This window comes from Anser anser, assembly GCF_964211835.1.
Source record: "Anser anser genome assembly, chromosome: 2".
Lineage (NCBI taxonomy): Eukaryota > Metazoa > Chordata > Aves > Anseriformes > Anatidae > Anser > Anser anser.
Genome location: NC_139721.1, coordinates 99,720,505 through 99,741,178, shown reverse-complemented (window position 1 = coordinate 99,741,178; position 20,674 = coordinate 99,720,505). Strand labels below are relative to the sequence as shown.

General features: G+C 40.0%; 1 protein-coding gene across 13 annotated transcripts in view; it reads right to left on the bottom strand.

The window, feature by feature from the left end:
* The window catches only part of PDE1C (phosphodiesterase 1C), a 388,068-nt gene that overhangs the window by 308,118 nt on the left and 59,276 nt on the right, over nt 1–20,674 (bottom strand). The window contains exon 1 of one of the 13 annotated variants that reach the window (XM_083822168.1): nt 6,804–7,219. The exons of 10 other annotated variants lie outside the window; for them this stretch is intronic. In XM_083822168.1, the coding sequence (XP_083678294.1) occupies nt 6,804–6,888 (85 nt within the window). In that variant the 5' untranslated portion in view covers nt 6,889–7,219. Of the gene's footprint in view, nt 1–6,803; nt 7,220–20,674 lie in introns of those variants that run through there. 2 more of the 13 variants (XM_083822147.1, XM_083822161.1) reach the window with 2 other exon arrangements.

The following is a 20,674-nucleotide window of genomic DNA, read 5'->3' as shown; positions in this document are numbered from 1 at the left end:
GATACAACCTCTGTCATCGGGCAGGGAGAATTTGGGAGGAAAAAATATCAGCAAATTCTTGACAAAGCCTTGGAAGCAATCTGTGGTAAAGCTGCCTGATTTACCTTCCTTTGTGTATACATCAGCCTCTACTCTAACCTACAGCAGCGCACATTTCTACTAGCAAAAACTGTCCAGAGACACATCCTTTGCTCATTTAAGTCACTGAAGGTATCCCAACTGCAGTGGAGTGATGCAAATTTGGTGCTGGCCAGGATCCTACCTTTTAATTTGATTTGCACTTGTACAAATAAGCACAGGATGCATCCAGGAGCTTTCTGCTTTGTCACTCATGCATTTGGAGAAATGAGTTTGCATTTACACTACAAAAGGAGAATGGGGCAGTTAGCACAGCGCAAGGGTTTAAAATAGAAGATTTGAAGCAGAGATGAAAATCCTAAAAGGCTATTAGGTTTGAGAGCTCCTAGATGCTGGTCCTCACACCAGCAGTACAAGGAAGATGCAGACCTCTGGCTTTCGACACAGGAGAGGCAGCTGGCTGGGGCTGCAAGTGAGGGAAGGCTTCTCCCCATCAAAGCCTGCCTGCTCAGAAACAGGCCTGGCTGGCTGCCTAAAACTGAGCTCCAAACACACAGAGGAATTTATGCCTGCTTATTTGTTTTCAACTTTGGTTGTTCTAGAGCCTGAAATTTGTAATTAATCTCACTGCATCAGTCCAGAAGGCACTGGGAGCAGGACAAGTTGGCCAAAGACCAGAGAGAAAATAAAAGCGGGAACAATAACATTTTACACCATGGTAGGATGAGGTCCCTCCTGGTACAAAACAACCATCATTTGTTGTCTAGAGAACTGACTGCACTTCTTCCCTCACAAGGTAGGAGTGGGGGGATAAATGGCACAGCAGGTATGGGATCCGAAGCAAAGGAAATGGCAGTCTTCATTTCCAGCCACATACTTCCATCTTTTGCCCTCTTTGCACGTTGCACTGGGGTCCCAGTGGCCCACAAGCCTAGTTTTCATAGCTATTTCCCACTAGTGCATCTTATTCCCTACAGACTGACTGGCTCAGGCCTTTCGGTGATGTTAGTCCTGAAGGTAGATCCAGAAGTGACAGACTGAGCACCAAGACCCAGACATACGCAATTCACCAACCTCCAAAAACATCATGTGAATGATTTTTCAAGAAGCAGGAATGCTTATTGACAGTGATGTTAATGACTTTATCCATCAACATCTCTCTGCCTCATCCAGGGCTCTGGAGGTTATTTTGCTCTAAGTGGAACTCAGCTATGGGTAACAGCAATGCCCATTCGCTCATGTCAAAACTTACTTAAGTTCTTGCCATTCACAGCTTCTGAGACAAATAAAACCAAGAGGAGGAAAGAAAATAGTACTTTTGATGTGACCCTGCCACAGTGACCTGCAATCTGAGTCTGATCCAGTGTGTGCTGCCTATGAACCTGGCGTGCAGCCCTGCACAGTGGCCTCTCCCTCAAAGCCCCGGACACTCGCTGTGTTTCGGGATCCAAGACACACACAGCAGAGCACAGCTGAGAGCAGCAGATAGGAGTGGTAAGGCAGCTCATCCACAGAAGCAAATGGGCTAAGCTCCATGAAAATACTGCCAAGCTTCTTGCCATGCAAGAACCAACACTGCAGTCTTTTCAGAGATCACTTACTTAGCTCACAGCAGTCCACCCTGAAACACTGATGGTACAGTGCCATGTCAAGTCCCTGTAGAGGCCATGGAAATCACCATCTCCACCCCTTTATAAAAGCAACAAGAGGAATTCCTGTTGCCCATCGCTGTGCTCAGAAGAATGCCGCTCCACACAAGAGACCAGCTGGGTGTCCTACAAACACGCATGCCAGCAATGCAACTTCCCTTCAGGTGAATATTCAGGGCAGAGTAGATGAAAACCACTGTGGTTTGAAACTAAAACACAGCTTTGTAACCAAAAAAAGCAGGAAAAAAAATCTCACTTTTAGCTTTATTTCACAATCTATTTGCTTGCAGCTTTCTTTAGGTAAAATTTTGAGAAGTAGGAGAAGGGGGGGGTATTTTCCTTACTAGTTTATTATAACAGCATCAGACTTTGGTAAATCATATCTAAAAAAGTCATGTCCTATTGCAAGCTTCACTTTTTTAATATTAATAAAATTGGATTTCTCAGTTCCTAGATACTAGATGAAAAAATGCTCCACTGTTTACACAGAATTGTTACTGCTTATCAGCTTTTATTGAGAAGGTATTCTCAGAGTATGGTCAGGAGAGAGAAAGGGAGGGGAAAAAGCGAAGTTTGGGATTTGTGTTTTTTTGTTGTTGTTGTTTTGTTTTTAAATATTTCAGTTGTGATGTTATAACAAAGGCAATTATACATAGTTTAAGTACAAAGACAAAGAACAGCTATAATCCCCAACAGGAGTGGTTGTTATGCATTCCCCTTTCACTTCTTTGCCAGGGATGTTGTTTTTGCACCTTTGCTCCCTCCCCAGGAGTGGACTGACCCCACAGCCATTTCTCCCAGACCTCCTTTGAAGGAATGCTACGAGTGACACGCACACAGAATCAGTGACAGATCTGTCAACATCTTGCAATTACAGCATATTTTCATTCAAGCTGACTTTTTTATAAAAAGAAATTAAGGGCAGAAATAAAGTAAATCTCCATAATAACACACTGTACGTGCCTATGTATGGGCTGGGGGAGTCTTCTGCTAAAACCTGCCTCTTCAGTGTCTTGCAAAGTTGCTGTTGCCCTCAGAAGAATAACCAACTCCAATAAAGCTGAAAATCAATACACAAAAACAATGCAGTTAACTATACTAGGAGCTGCTAAAATACACACCTCTCTGGGCAAAAGACAGTACACAAAGAGTGAAACTGCTCTTATTTACCCGGTTTCTTTCTACAATCTTTATTTTTTATTTTATTTTTTTAAAGTACTTTCTATTCAAGTTAATTTGAACATGGAGATCTTAACATAAAATCTTTCAAGAGAAAATAACCACAGTAGCATTTTCTTCAAAAATTAAGCAGGTGACACAGAGCTGAAGGTATTATTTTCTTATTCTAAGAATTCTGAGCTCAGTATCTACTTTGCTTCCAATCTTCCCCATCCCCAACTCATACCAAGACAATACACACACTCTCTCAAGCAACATTTGCTTTGACCACAACAGATTCCTGATATGAACTTGAGGAACCCACAAAGAACCCTACTTCGGTGTGTTCTTCACAGGTTGTACAGTGACAGCCTTACAGGTGATATTGAAAGAGGTTTCAAACCATGAACTGCAACCTAAGAAACTAGAAACATTAAGAAAACCATATTTTTTAAAAAATATTTCAAAGTAGGGGCTGAAAATGCCACTAAGCAGGACTCATACCTTTAGCAATAATTGGAGGAAGAACTTTTGCACATGAAATGGAGACAGGGTCCTCCTAAAGAAACTTTCCTGCAAGGTTTAGAAACAGCTGCTGTGAGCTAAACTAAGTGTTTCAGTTCCATATCCCTCCTCCAATAACACTTGAGTTACAGCAGACCTCCCCATCACTTCAATTCATTCTAACTTATAAAAATAAATTTATTAGATAAATTTGGACAGGACACTTAAAACAGTGTTGCCAGGTGCTTCTGGATATGAAAAGCAGAGAGTGGGAGCTTTAATGAAGTTAGCTCTTAGTCATAGGAAGGTTATAAATGCAGAAAGAAAATACATTGCTAATGTTTGTGTTTACCATTTTCCCAGGTTTAAAAGCAGTGGATGTTTCTCTGTCTTGCACCTTTAAAGAGATAATTACAGCAGCAAAGTCAATAACTAACACTGGTGTTCTGATTTAATAGTATTTCATTTACACAGGAGTGATGAAACAAAGTGCAGGACAAAAAAAAAAAAAACAGGCATGAGTTCCTCTTAATTTCTTTTCCTTTAAACTCAGCTGTCGTTCTGGTATTTTTTTATTTTTTATTTTACTTTTAGCGCAGGAAAATTTAGCCAAAGTTAAACAAGAGCTCAAACACAATAACTTATATAATTAGGCTCTGAAACAGACTCTGAAATCTGCTGACAGAAACCAAGGAAAATAAAGATACTGAAGCCTTGATTAAAGACGTATTAAACTTTCTAGAGCAAATGAAATTGCCTGCTTCATCACAAACAGTCTCGCTAAATGGTGCGCTCTGTAGCTCTGGACCCAGTAAAGGGCTCCCTGTAGCTTCACTACAGTCCCTTTACATCACGCTTCCAGTGCCAAAAGGCCATAAGCACAACCTCCAAAACCACAAAAGAAATTCTCAGTGCGTGCGGAGCAGCACACCTCAGCCGTCCTCATGGGCTCTGCCAAAACAGCGGTTGGCATCTGGAGGAGAGGGATTTGCAATCAGCTTTCTTTCTGTACAGAGTGACGAGGTATTGGCATACTTTTGCCTTTTAACATTGGAGGCCAGATACTTCCGCAGGGATCTGTGGAGGACTTGGGAAGTGCTGAACTCCCACAGCTCTGACGTCCATCCACCAGCACTTTAAATCAGCGAGGGGAAAATTAGAGCTGCCTAGAAGCTGCTCTAAGTCGCACTGCTGTGTGAATGGATGCTGACCATCTCCAGAGCCAGAAAGTCATAACTGCAAGCAATCAGCCAGGAGCACCAACCTTCTTCCATTCCCTGGCATCCTCACATCTGATTTCAGGCCTGGGTCTTTCACAAAGATTTTCATTAACTTTAATTGTAAATGATCATTTTTCAAAATGCTGTGATCCTTTCTTAGCAATTAGAATACGGGTGGATCAGTGCTGCTTTTGCATGCAAGTGGAAACACATTTATCTCAATCTAATATTACCCTGTTCCTCAAGAGTTTCGGTCTTTTCTCCCAGCTGACATACTTCAATAGCAAATGCAGCAGCTCAACACTCTCCAAAACCTTCTTGCAGTACCTGAAACTAGCTATTTACACAAAAGCCTTATTTGATCCCAGAAAGTATATACCCATCCCCAACACTTTATTGTTGTTGTCAGATCTTTCGGATACATTCATTTTCTTTAACATAGAGATTAACTAATACATGAACGACTCAGATCTGTCCACCACGCTGTGCTGGCAATACTAGATAACATGTTTACAGTGTTTTCATGGTTATGTGAGTCAATCCAATGCACATCTACCCAGATATAAAAATAAGTGTTATATAACACACAGTTCACAATCAATACGTTGGTTGTGTGCATCAAATAGAAGAAAACAGCACGTGGACTACTATGTAACAACTGTCCTAAGATGCAAAAAAACCTGAAATTGCCTCAGTCATTTGGTCCAAAATTTGGTCTAGTTGTTTTGTGAGCACAAGTAGCAATAAAGACGGTAGAGTAACAAATACAGCAATCCTGCTTGTTTGTTCATGAACAAACAAAATAATTAGGCAGTCATAAATGCTCAGAGTCTTCAGATAATGTTTTCTACTGGCTAGGCTCAAAAAGGAAATGTTTATCCTCCAGAATGACACAAATTGAAGAAATATCTCTATTAGTAATGATGATGAGAGATGGAGAGATTAAGGAGAAGGAGTTCAAAAGTCAGCATGCTGCAACTTAACCTGTGGAGGACTACCACCTTCCCAGAGAAACAAACTCGAAGTAGTATTTACCTGGCAGTTTCACCTTTAAAATGCTAAATGCACATTAACAGATCACTACACAAATATATTTTAGTGAAGCATACATTTCTGTCTCCATTTTTTTCAGTAAGTTTGGTGGTTGCAAAAATAAGTTTTCTGTGAAGCAGAGGATTAGATAAAACAGGTGCCACCTCCCACACCAACAAAAAGCTTGCATTCATCATTATTAGATGAAACTGTGACCCAGTTATACTAGTACAAATCAGAAAAGACTTCCCAGATTTCACAACTGCAAGGAAGTAGAACCTCTGCCACCTAAAAGGTATTGAGGGGGATTTGTATTGATTGTTTGTTCCACATAAGTTATCCATATATACTAAATTGGATTTCATTTGAAGATTAAAATGCTATAAAAGTGTGTTTTAGGAAGTATTGTGTTTTATATAGCATAGCCTTGTGAGATGGGCAGTTTTAGCAGGGTAGCCTGCTTAGGAAATTCTCCAATTTTAACTTCTGCACAGCAAGACTCCTGGAAAAAACAGACACTTGTTGCTTTGAGAAGCCTCACTTTTCCCCAAGACAGTGAGCATAATAAATTGAACTCTTCAAAGAGCTACAAGAGAAATAAACAGTCCTAAAATTCCTAATCTCTCCTCACATCTTTCCCTCCCCCAGCAATTCGCTTCTTGTATTGGAGAGAGGCAATGAAAATGATTACATATATTTTTATACAACCTAATAAATGACAAAAGGTTCCAGAATTTGGAAACACTTGCTAAGACAACAAAGAAATATTGGAAACAAAACCAAGGCTCCCAAGGGTTGTGTTACTGGGCTCATCGGAAGGAAACACAGCAAGCAGGTTGGAAATGTGCAGTCCTGAAACAGCGGCTTTCCTGAGATAAGGTTCCAAAACAAGAAGTTCTGCAAACGACTCAGTGAACTCCTGCCAAAACCCAGGGAGAGGATTTACAGTGACTGCGTTTCACAGACAAGTTGCTTAGAAAGAATTAAATATAGAAGGCATAATGGGGAAAAAAAAATGTTTTAGGGCATCTATACATTTTAAAGGTATGCAGGGAGAAAAAACAACTGTGAGCAACAGCTGTCTTTTACCTGAAGCTGCAGAAAGAGAGGAAAGAAACAGAAGAGAAAATGAAGGAAAGAAGGGGATTTAAATCCAGCTCACCAATTGTAAAGCTATAGCCATCGATGCTGAAAGTAGCACTCCGGCATTTTTTAAATCCTTCCTTTCTGCTGCTTGGCTCTGTCATGATCCTGCCAGCTTGTCCTTTCAGCAGCAGCCGCTCTCTCCCCCCTGGAAGCAGCACGCTCGCACTCGCTCTGAGCTGCCCTTGAATATCTGTGCCAGCACGAACACCCAACTTCACACATCTCCCAGCGCGGGGAGCCCAATCCGAGAGGCATGCACCCAGCTGCTTTCTCCTCCCCCAGACACTCTCACTGGAATCTCACCGACATGCCCGCCCACAGTTTAACCACCGGTTAGAGGCTCTGGTACCAAACCAGCAGTCAATTAGTGAGAAACTACCTAGTCAATAAGCCAGCTGTATCTATCAAATCTCTGTGTAGGAGTTCTGTGTAAAATTAAAAAAAAAAAAAAAGGATGAAGGGTTAGATTTTTGCTATGATCTACCCAATGATGCGCCTTGTATTCCCTGCCTTGCTTCAGTCCCTGCTTCTGTGACTCCCCTTCCTCAGGGGGACTTCTGGCTTGCTGCAAATTGTGCTCAGATTTCAGCCCTTCAGATAGAAGCGATGTGTTTTAATCATTCAGGATATAATGAATCAACCTAAGATTAGAGTACACCATCAATCATCCACTTCTTATACTAACGGCAAGTCTCTTGAAACACAACAAGCAACAGAGTACAAACGATTATCAGTAAAAACGTAAGTGACTGTGGGAAAACAGCAAAAGTAATTTAGCAGTAATGATGATAAACTGAGTAAAATGTACATGTACACACAAAGAGAAGTCTTCCAAGCTCTTCCTCCTCCTCCTGCTGGTTCATCACATGGCTTATAAACCTCTCTGCATTTTTTTATTTTTTTGAGTTAAAAGCTATGTTCAGAAAACTGCAGCACATCACTGAGAAAGAAAAGCAGGTCATCCCCTTCCTATGAACAGACAAATCTAAGGGTTAAGGCTGATGAAGTTTTCCCAGAAGGCTTACAGCAAGCCAAGTTTTTATAAATAGGTATCCGAGAAAGCACTGTCAATGTCTTAATGATTCCAGTTCACGTAAATCTGTGCAGGAGCCCCCCCACCACACACACATACACCTTTAGTGTGTGTTGATATAGAAACAGGGCTACTGAAGTGCTCCCATTTTTCAGGTTCCAAAGAACAGAAGTAAATTGCAGGCAAATTCATGAGGTTTTGCACTGCTCATTGTTGAAATGACATGGAATCACTAATTTTCAGGAAGACTGCCATCAAAATTATAGCAGAGAGAGTCTGCTAAAAGCTTGCCCAAGGCACACCAAAAGGTTTACAAAATATCAGCAAGCCTAGTCTGTGTTTAAGGTATAAACCTCAGCCCTACCTTAGTTTGACAAAAGCTTAAGTTAGATAGAAATATTGCACTCTAAATCCCCTCTCTTCAAAGGATGGATGAGAGTCACTGCTGAGCTCCTGTACAGTTGATTTAAATTCCACTTAATTCTAGCCCAGTCAGGAGCCTCAGCCAAACAGACTTTTTTGTTAACTTTTTTTTTTTTTTTAATGATTTGGCTTATCAATAACACAAGACAAGTTCATTAAGAAAAAAGCTGTTAGTGTGTGCTTTTTTTTACAGAAAGCAGGACCTGGCCTTCCAATTTTCTTGGCCTTTCAAGACTGAAGTGTGAAGTAGCAATATCTGAGACACAACGGTTCCATCACTCGCACCTGCAATTATATGTAACCTCAGAAGGGCAGGCACAACTCAGCAGTTTTAAAAAGGTGCTGCTCTGTAGGCAGCCACTGCAATGAAAAATTTTCAAACAGCTTATTGGACTCTGTCATTTAGCTGCCTTTCTTGAACAATATAAAAGCAGCCTGAGTATAAAGGGCTTCTAAGGAATCATTTTCTCTGTCACTGGTTATATAGGTCACTCACCTACATAAGCACCAATGATCTGCCTAGGAAAGCAAAGGCATAGAGAATTACACTGTATCTAGAAAGCATAAAGTTAAGTGTTATCTAAAGGAAAGGTGAAAAGTAGAACTGTCAGGTTTGGTTGTTTGTTTTGTTTGTTAATTTTTTTTGTGGTGTTTTGTTTTTGTTGTTGTTGTTGTTGTTGTTGTTGTTTTATGACTGATTTTTCTTTAAACCATAAAGCGTTGGTTCATCAAAAAATTGTGGAAAGATACCAATGACGATCATGAAGTTTCAGTCAAGTTTCTTAGTTCCAGGAGAGACTTCATTAAAAGTCAAACAAAACAAAAAGCCCACAGCCTTGTTTGCTCCCTGGTTTGGACCATGCACTCACGTAGGATGCAGGAGAGTTGTATTGGCATTTCTGTTCTCAGGAGAACACCCTGATCACAAAGCAATCACCACGCTGATCATTTCTCACCCTCTTTGGAGCATCACTCAATTTCTAAAGATTACCAGAGAGAAAAGGACTCAGACATTCAGCAGCTGTGCACACCTGGATTACCTTGCAGAGAATCACAGAATCATCACAGAATCACAGAATCACAGACATTGATCAAGTTCCAATTAATATGAATTTATTACAATTATTTGAATTAATATTTTTTTTAAGTTCAAAACAATCATCTCCCCCAAGGAAGAGCAAAGACAGCTACTCAGCAGGGAAAACTGGTAAAATAATGCTAGAAGCTGATATCCCCTATTCCTGTAGAGTATCCTAAACTGGCTGTTTGCAGTGTGATGTTCTCTCCCTTCAAAACTTTAGTACTCACTTCAGGGTGAAAAGGAACATGTAAGCTTTTCAAGATGGATATACTTTCTTCCCTGCTCCAGTAAAAATATAATCTGGCTCATCAAAGAATTACCAAATTTTATCAGTAACTTGCTACCTGATCCTGCCTGATTCTTCATGTTTTGCTGCTAAGCTCTTGGCTAAATTTCAGTTTTGCCATTTACATTCTGCTCTCCTGAACAATCCCTACAGATTTGTTCGGGGTACAGTACATTTTCTACCTTGCACTGCCAGGCAGTACCAATATAAATCGTTAGATAGTTCTTGCGGCTGCAGTTCAGTGCCGTGTAGAGCAATCCATGTATGTCATTTGTAAACCACCTGGGGATCCTTTGGGATGAAAAGCACAGTGTGAATTGAAAATATTTATTATTATTGCTGTAAACAGACCACGTATCCATGGTAACATTTAATTCATCAATACATAAAACAGCAATTATTTTAATATTTTCCCCTTCACTTTTCAATGTCTAGAAGAGTTTGTATATTTTCAGGAAGTCTGTTTTAATCAAACATCGTATCAAATGAAATCAGTGATCTGTCCAAGCTTCCATTCTCCAACATACATGCTAGAGGAAGTCTCAAAAAAAAAAAAAAAAAGCAGTCACCTAGTCACCTAAAACACAAACACTGTCTTCCTATCCCCAGGCAGTCTATTTCTGCCTTGGAGTAAAAGCAGGTACATGGTTCACACAACTTTGTCTCAGCAAGACTGAAAGATTTTTAATTGCACTTTAAACCCAAATGTTTCCCCAAACAAATTCTGAAAATTAGTTGCATATAGAAAAACTTGTATGTATCAGCTCAAAGTCATGGCTTGTTCTTTCAGTTGCACATCCCTGGCTCTTGTATTGTGAGAAGGAGAAAATGAAAGTGCGAAGTAAAATCTTTACCCCACAGAAGTCAAGGGCAAAACTCCCACTCACTCCAGCAGCGCTGGAGCTCTGTCCTCCCAGTTTTCCATCCCTGTGCTCCTGTTGACCCTGTTCCCAATGCAATCAAATTTCATCGGAGCAATGATGAATTTATACCTCAGGCAATCATGCTTTTGTAGAGATTGTCACTGAAGTAAACAAAGTTAGGAACTCTGAATTTTTGTCTTTTGAGAAATGTCTCAGGTACCCTAAATTAATTGACAACTTGAATTTGAATATTAAGAACACAAATACAACCACAGGGGGTCAGACCAAAGATTCATTTAGCAGTATCCAATATCCAGCTCTGCATCATATATCCATTATTGCCAGAACAACAGATGTTAAGAAAATGATAAAGGTACTAAAAATGGTTAAGAACAAGGCAACCTACGGTGACACAATAAATCCAACCACTTCCATCACAGGTATCTTCTGAGCCAGCTGTATTTTCTGTGTGTTCATAGGCTGTCAGAAATTTTCTGTTCAATCAGCTTAAATCCTTCAGCATTCACAGCATTTGCAGCATCCTTCAGCAGGAATGTCCGCAGATCAGATAAACACTGTATGAAAGCTTTTTGCTTTTGAACCTTTTTCCTCCTAGCTACTTGATTGCTCTTCAGCTTACTACTCCCTTTGGTAAGGATATCAATTCTGAAGCCTTCTGACTATGTAACCAAAATTGAGGACTGGTTACGTGGAGGCAGAGGGGTCCCCAGATTCAGGATTGCCAGTACTGAGAAATCCTTGGGATTATGGGTTCCAGTGCATGGACCGCAGAACCACCAGGCAGGTCCTACAGAATCCTACCTCGGATTCAGGAAAATTTCAGGAAATAAGGTGTTCCAAACGATGTTTCCAATTTTCAAAGCAAGTGTTTTTGATAGCAGTCTTACAGAGGGCTCCTCTCATCTCTACTGTCAGTGTTGCTTGAAAACATTTAACATCCCAAAGAAGAATTCAGCACTTTTCAGGACTGAACAGGATTCAACAAGAATTGATGAACCTCAAGAAAACACCTTAGAGCTTCAAAGAAGAAGTTAAGCTGAAATCCCCTGAGGTTCTTGGTGTATTTCTCACAAGCAACAATGCAGTTACATATAGTAAGTTGTTTATGAAGAGACTGCATTCTTCCCTGACAGCTCCTTTATTTTATTGTTTCCTAGAAGTACTCCATCTGCATGTTACAATGATTTTATCAGAAGGTGTCACTGTCAGGAATATCCACTACATTTAGGTTATTTTTAGGCATGACAGCCAGAAGGCAATATGACTTTTTAATGCTCGTCTGTTCTGATTTTTTTCTGCTTGCTTCAAGCTTCACCATTTTCTCCCTTACCAAAGGCTGACAAAAGGAACAGTCTCCAGTGTACTGGAGCATTGTTTTGGTGTATTCTATTTTATATTTCCTATCACACACTCATTTTGTGTCATTTAAAATGACATCATACTGTGGGATAAAAATCCAAATGCATCTGATAAATTCTGGGTACAGGAAAGGAAAGAAAAGAGTGGTAGTATTATTTTGAACTTGGATTTCATCTCAGCTCTTTCAAGCAGCTGTGCGACTGAAGAACTGCATTGTTTTCTTTAGAAACATCGGAAGAATCTTTACCATCTACTTTTAGGCACCAAGCTGAGGTGTCTAAGACAGGAACCCTGAGGCTTCCCTTGCAGTGAGCAGCCAAACCCAAATGTGATTCCGAGCTCCTAAAATCTGAATCGCTCTCCAGAGAAGCTCTCCCCTTAGAGGATCAAGGCCTCTAAGATCTCAGAGAGGGAACTTAGTGAGGAGACCTAAGTTAAGCAGTAGGAACCCTGTCAACGACTTACACTTCCTCCAGATAGCCTGCAGACAGTAGTAACATGGTGAGTTGTGATCCTCATCCAACTAACTGCAATCCAGAAACAGCAAGGTCCATCTTTCGCAATGTATCCAGGAAAAATACAGTATGATACTGTAGCTTGTTAATACATCTTCGCAGTGGAATCTAGACATATGCTAAATCAGATGTTGGGAAAGAGGCTGTAGCAGGAAACGAGAGCATGAAGGTTTTGAAAAATCCCTGTAAATACACCTAGCATGACCTGTTTCCTTCACACACCAAATTACAGTCCCTAGCACTTTGAAAGCCAAAATCATCCCTGCCTGTGGGTGTAGTTCCACTTTTTAAATGAGATTCATTTTTTTAAACAAATAGAATTTCAACAAATACAATTTCAACAACAAAACATTTCTAATGCCCTAATTCCACTCTTGCCTAAGCAGTGCTGCTGATCCAATTTCAATTTGCCTTTATGTTTTAATTTAATTTTTTGGTCTCATTTTGCACACTATTGAAGTATGATTCTCCAATGTAATATGATTCTCCATATTACAGCAGCCATTCTTGAAAGCAATTCAACCAAAATCAGAACCAATAAAAATTATACCATTACACAACAGAATAAAGCTAGTGGTAACAGTGTCAAAAACAGGTTTCAAAAAAAAAATAACGCTACATGATTTTGCCACGTACACAGCTGACTTCTCACAACATTCCTGGGACTATCCTGCAATTAAAGCAATAGTGAAAGATTTTCTTTTCCACAAAGATTTCTGATCCTCTTAGTACTTGTACCATAAATTTACTTTGTTGGTTGATTTGACTTTGCTCCTTCTCACTATCCCTCTTAAAAGTCAAGCGACCATAGAGAGACATGGACCAGTTAGCACACACATCCAAATCACCGCATCATGTTTGATTCCTTGGCAGTCGTCATTGTCCCTGTTGCTTTGGGCTGTGGACAGTCATATTCAAAAAAAAAACAAAACTTATTTCATAAAGTCATTCATTGCACCAGTAGTATGGTTGTTTTTTTGTTTGTTTGTTCGTGTAACAGGGGATTAGCTAGTTACCCTCCTAAAGGAGCCAAGAGCATTACTTCTCCCTATTTTTATATACATTGTATATATGCCTGATTTTCTCTATATTGTACATGTTACTTCTGGCTGAATTTTACACTTATGTTCAAGTTGTCAAATTCTCTCTTTAAACTACCTAAAAAAAAAAAAAAAAAAAAAAACCACCTGGGTAAAAATAACAACCTTACACCCTATATGTGCTCCAAACCATTCCCTTCCCAAGTCAGTTGTTCCCCCTTCAATCATACCAATATGAGCAAGAAAAACAAGCAACAGTTCCAACTGCTCTTTGCAGGTGTCCAAAACTTGATTGCCCTTTATAGCCACACAGTTCCTAGGCACAAGCTTTTTTGGGCAGACCAAGCCGTCCTTGATGTTAAATGAACACAGCTTATATTTTATTTGCAGAACTGGTTGTTCTCTCCTTGTTGATACAGATACACTTGAATAAATGGAAATTAAGCTGCAAAAAGGTGGTTTGATGCATACACACAACACACCCACACAACACACAAGCACATACACAAACACCTTTTCATACCATGTACAATCATAATATAGATGATTGTTCTTCTACAGCTCTTGAGAGAAAGGAGAAAGGCAGAGCAAAGCTGCCTTGACTCAGGAAAAAATTTAAACAGCAAATACTACCCTGAAAGTGAAGGGGGGAGAAGGGGTTTCTACACTATTTACTTCAGGCATATCAATAAGTGCTGAATTAAAGTGCATGGTCTCTCTGGGTTCCCCATACAGTTAATGCAGAGATGGAGGCCATAGCACAGGGTATGAGTGACCTGTGCCAGACCTAGCAACATTATGTATGCATCAAATTTACTTGTGTCAAAACTAACCAATTCTATTGCTAAAAACTAGGTTTCAATAATACTTTAAGCATCAGTATATTTAAGGAATGTTAGTGAAGAGAAGCTTCCTTTTAGTTACATACAGTTAAGGCTAATATTTTATTTCTAATCTAAAGTCAGAGATTCAACAAGCATATTTTTCATAGTTAAAATTCTATTGTTGTCTAAATCCTTAATGCTTATGAGATTTCCATTTATCTCATTACTTTAATCTGATGTTTTTTTTAATTACATGAAAGCGAGTGTATTGAGAATTGCTTTTTTTTGTGAAATGTATAAAGCTCCATCTTCTTAAAAAAAAAAAAAGAAAAAAAGAAAAAGGGAAACTAGTTCAAAAATGTCATACTATTTTAAGCATGAGAGACCCAATGCATAATATCATTCCATTTGGCAGCCATCTGCCCTTTACTTTCTGCTAACCTGGTCTGTGCTAAATCTCTGTACCACAAATGGCAACTTTCATCCCGAGACCTCGAACTGTTAGCAAACTACCTTTAAAAAGTGTGGGAAGCTTAAAACACTCATTTAGATTCTAAGCATTTGAAAAGTAGGCTCCCGTCTAAGCTAATCAAGTAGACACCTCCTGTAATCATGGAAGAGGCATAGATACCTCCAGAGATGGAGTCTCTCTACACAGTTTTAGTTTGAGCAAAGAGGGAGCCTAGCTAACTAGCTTATATGTTTGCCTAAAAATTGGGACTGTGGCCTTAGAGAAGCTGAATCATGCCCTGAATGATTGGTACCAGGAGAGAACCAAGTAATTCAATTTCAGGTTGGAAATACTAAGCATTCACCATTCTACAGGCTCCTTCAGAATTGCTACCCCAATGACAAAGTGGAAGTTTGTGGTTGTCCATGCCCAAGAAGCAAGGGCTTTCCAACTGTAAGCTGCCTATTCAAAGTCTGGTAATCTTGTGCCTGTGCACGCATACATACAATAAAATTACTAATAAATTTAATAAAACATCAAGTGGACAACTGCCTCCATAAACCTACTTCCTATTGGCATCTTGTTCCCATCCCACTCAAACGCCAAGAGCAGAACAGGTATTGCCTGAAAGCCACCTAAATACCTCTGCAGCCATGTGAATTGTTTACCTTGTGTTAGGGAGTACTGTTGGGGGGGGGGGGGGGGGCAGGGAGGGAGAGAGAACTCCTTGAAGAGGTTCATGTATCAGGAATATTCTTTCCTCATTGTACCTCCAAACTCTTGGTGGTTCTAGCAGAATCTGGGACTAGCAGAGTCGGTGGATTTTACTATGTGCAAGGATGTAAAGCAGTTTGTCTTCTTAGTGCAACTCCATCATAGCTCATTCTTCAATAAAATGATGCTTTACAATTTTTTCTGCCCACTAAATCAATTTCAGTGCTAAGGACACTCAGACCACGTTGAAATATGAGAACTGGTAAGGATCATCACAACCTCACAATCATAGGCAATAAAAATAAAGATGTTTAGCTCATCTGCTTCTTTAACCGTGCACACCCCAGGCCACCAGGCAGTCTCACACACCAAAATAATCTACAGACCTTCAATATGAAATTTGCCAAAGAACACTGACGGAAGACCAAAGGCAGGACACCCAAGACAGCAGTAGTACTTTCAGTAGGAGCTTTTTAAGGTGAGAATTTCCAGAAGATTCGAGCAAGCCTGCCCCTCTCCACATTTCAAGGGAGATAAAAAATGAATAGGCAAGCAAGTCAACAAGCACAGAAATGGTCTACACTAATCTCACATAAAAGAAAAAATCCTTCCTGACCCCAGCTCTGGGGCATGAGTTTAGTGCTGAGAAGCAGAGATTATCCATTATCATTGGGAAACTTATTTTAGTTTAATTGTACCTATGTTTAGAGCAAGTATCCAAAAACTCATGTCTTAAGAAAAGCAGAATTCGTAGTAAATAAGTACACATTTCAGAGAGGTGACGCATGAGGCAATTAGCCTTGACAATTAGCTAGAGAGAAAGACTTTTATGTTGTTATGCTGACAGAAGTACTTGGCATATATTATTGCTGATTGGTAGACTCTTGAGCAATCTCTTTCAATTATGTGTCTGATAACAGAATCCTAATACCAAGAACTCAAACAGAACCAGCAGACTTCAGGAAGTAATGTGGGAAGAAATCAGTTTCATTTAGATTCATGTAGCCTTCCCACACCTCTTGCAAATCGTGGGCCAAGAAAATAGTTGTTTATAACCTCTCCATTTGACAGTTGTTTCAAGTTTATTTGTCAGCACACATCTGCAGCCATTTCAAGAGGACAAGGTAAAATGGCCACTATGTCTAGCAAAGCAGGGAAGACCCCAAATTCATCTATGAATCTTTAGCATTTGGACATGAATAGAAGGATTTATTTTACTTTCATATTATTTTTAACTCCATTTTTTAAGCAACAAATGTTGCTGTATTCATTTCCATATAGCATTAGTTTTCTCTTCCGTCTATGGAATGGAATCAAAATATTCCTTTGTATGAAGAATCAACTTCTCACAATAATAATTTCAGTAAATTAAAACAATTAGCAGAAAGACTGACATTGATTTAATGACCTCAATCTTCATGAAAGTGAAGGTGGGAGTGGCTGATTTGGAGTGAACCAAAGTGAACAGCAACACAGGTTTTCCTTATAATCAGCTTTCAGAAGCAGCCAAGTCAGCCATTGATACAGAAGAGAGTGGTTCCCCATCCTTCCTCATCTTCCTCCCTGATGCGTTGTCCTGTCTTCTCCTTTGGTACAGCTAATTCATTTCACTTTAACAGCAAAGACATGCTGAGACGGGCCAGAAGAGCACCAGAGTTCAGGGAAGCTGCTGAAGGTTTGGCTGAAATTATGCCAATATTCATACTTGAACACACTGATTTATTTAATATTATATGATTTCCTTCCTCCTCCTCCCCCACCCCTTTTTTTTTTAAGGGGCTAGTCTTACAAGAGTCTGCAATATTGACCCCAATGTAAAATTAAGGTTCCCTTTCTTCAAGAGGAAGTGAGAAGGATGCAGAGTAAAGATGAGGTGATGCAAGAGAGAAGCAGGACCACAATGGCTGAGGTTGGAAGGGACCTCTAAAGATGGTCTGGTCCAATCCCCCTGCCAAGTAGGGTCATCTAGAGCACATTGCACAGGATGGCATCTGGGCAGGTTTTGTATATCTACAGAGGAGACTCCACAGACTCTCTGGGCAACCTGTTCTAGTGCTCTGTCACCCTCACAGTAAAGAAGTGTCCATGTCCTTTCAGTTATAGATGGCTGGAAGATCTAATCAACTGATCCACTGCATCCTTAGCTAAACAGGTTTTGTATTTGCTTTATAGCTTTGGAACATCTTCCCTGTATAAAAAGTCCTGAAGGATACTTCACTCAAACCTGTACAGTTATCTCAAAAAAAAAAAAAAAAAGTCCCTGGAAATGCACAAGGCAGTCTTGTCTCTGAATCTAGGCTTCTGATGGTATTTCACCTCAACAGAGGGCCTCTTGGCCTGGGATCCAAGGTACCTTGCTGCAATTCTTATTACACATCATGGCTGGACTGTGTCGGTACTGAACCACCTCTAGGAGCTCTCAGCTAAGAGATAAAATAGTTAAAGTAGCTTGGCAGAAATAATTCATCAACTCGAATGCCTCTAACAAGGCCAAAAATGTAGTAACCAGATGATAAATGCATTTTCCATCTATCATCATAAAACCTAGCAAGGCCTGTCTTTCTCAGGGGAAAAAGTTCACTGGAAGCGGTAAAGATTTCAGCTTTAGCAAACTCAAAGGACTGCGTGCTCCCAGAGCTCATAAGGGTACGGAGGCCTGATAAAGTTACATAGCACCAGGGCCTTGGGGACACTGACAGGTCTTAACAGCCCTGACCAGCCTCACCTGGGACCTCCCCAACACCTCTGCCCATGGCCCCAGTTGATCCATTTCAACTCAACCCAGAGCCACCAGGTCCAGCCTAAGCTTAGTTGTAGATGGCCTGGCTCTGGTCCCACCTCTTGGATGAACCTCAGGCCTACACTTTTAGGTAGTTCATCCCCTGAATAGACACCTTATGTGGACATTGCAGCTCTTCTCCAGCCCTGTGTTGTGGAGATACATGGGACCTCTGAACACCCTTGTCTCTAGCCCTGTCTCCAGCTCTAGCTGGACTCAGCTCATCTCCTCTCCTCACATATTACCAGACCTTGGTTCTTCCTCCCTGTCTCAGACCCCCAGGACAGCACTCCATGGGTCACCCATGGCTCCTGCTTCTCCTGCCTTAGGGAGTTACCAGCCCTCACTGCTCCCTGACACAGAAAGGGAATCTTTTGCAAGCATGTACACTATAAATGATAATAAATGTAAAAGGAGAGTGCTTGAGAACTTCAACATGGAAAAAAAGCAGGCAGGCTAGACTTCTTTTTAATTGTCATACAGATACAGTGCATCCACGTTCCTCCCAGTCCAAATGACCCTGCTAATGTCACAGCCACACTTTTTCTTCACAGTAATTATCACATTGGTCATGCCATCAGAGGTGTCAAAAGAAAGACCAGGGCCTGAGGCAATTAGTCTTAGAGCTAGCAAAAGATTGCGAAGATGTTCAATTCAGCCTAGCATAATTCCTACAGTCTCTGCTCTTCTTGCTAGAGACTAATAGATACAGGCAGATAGATAAATGGCCAAAGTGTTCTGGATTTTCAAAAATCTCACCTGATTGATAAAAAAAAAAAAAAGAATTTGTTACCTTATTTTTAAGGTGTAAAAATTCTAGACCTACTCTTTAGGAAAGAATAATAAGCCAATAAACTGTCAAAATAGTAAACAAACTATTGAAAGAAAACTGCAGCACACATAAAACCCACAGATCCCAGCAGCGTAAGTTTTGTATGTGCTTGGGCCCCAGAGGTTCAAAAGTGCATGTAATAAGAAAAAAATATATATGTTCATGTATTAACTAGTGCTAAGATGGAAAACTTTTATCCCAATTTTTCTTATGCATTCACAAAAGCCTTGCACTTTGGGACTTGCTAGAATACTTCGTTATTCAGAAAAAGATGGTTTTGGAAAAAAAAAAACTTTTGGAAAAAACACTGAATCTAATTACTCCAAGATATGTTATGGAACGTGAGTGTTGAGTAAATATGTCAACTGCTGAATACATTACCTTCTAGTAGATTAATAACATGTTCCAATTTCAGCTTAAGGACTTTTTAAATCAGAAATGTGACTAAAAAACTTAGCTGAGACACCAAAAACTTGTTTTCAAAAAGCACATTTCAATCAAAATTTCTTCTGACCAATTTACTTTAAAATATTTAAGAAATAGTAAAATCCTGAAAGCAAGTGAAATTGTGTTGTATTCCTTTAGCTATACCGTAAATTTACCTTGACAAATCTTTGTAGTGATATATGAAGGACATCTTAAATTAAGTCATCCTGGTCTCTTTGATGCTCTTCACACTAAATAATTATTCCTTACATCTTGCTTTACAACCCAATTTGAAGTAGAAAATAAGATCTCCCACAAACAGTGGATTTCCTTCAGCTAGAGTCATAAATATGACAGAACACAATTAGCAGTGTTTTCTGTAGTCAAACATCTTAAAAAAAAAAAAAACACTGCTTTTTAGCCCAAGACATCTGAATACTCTGCCAAAAAACAAAAAACATAAATTCAGGACTCTGAAGTTTCTTTCCAACATCTTCCTGTTGCACTATATGGATTCTCTGGTGCACTGGATGACAAGAGGGAGAGCCTGTAGGATGTGGCTCCTGGAGATGAGGGCCTCCCAGCAGCATCATTTTAAGCTCTGGGCCCTTCTAAGCAATGTGGTCCTCGTACAGCTCCTCTGCTCCTTCACAGCTGCAGGCACCAGCTGCAATTGTCCAAAGGGTCACAGATACTTCTTCCTCCTCTTAACGCATGGGACCACAAAAGTTTGAGGTGCTGAGCTGCAAGCACAGGAGGGAAAATCCCTCCCTTCAAGAAACAAAGCAGGAAATCTGACAGATTAGTAGTTTGTCACATCATCATCTTTGTGTGCAACAGTGCAGAGATAACCCCTTAACCAACACATACTGGCTAGTGAACACGCTTCATGAAGAGTAGCAACTGTATCTGTTCACCTGTGCATCAAATCCTATACAGCTAAAAGTAATTTTCCTTTTAAGAGGTAGTGAACAACCCTCAGGGCTTGTGGTCTAGATTTATTGCATTTTCTTCCTGTGTCTTTGAACGAGGTCTGTGCAGCTGAAACAACAACAAAAAAGCATTTCTCTCTTGCCACCCAGCAGCTCCTGAGGGCAAAGAACTACCTTGTAAAGAGCAATGACCAAGTTATTTATTTAACAAACATCATGATATGTTTTTCCTTGTTTCACCCAGCTTGTAGAACTGGGGGAACACTGATGATCTTCTGAATTTCAGAGGTGTTCTCCATTACATAACA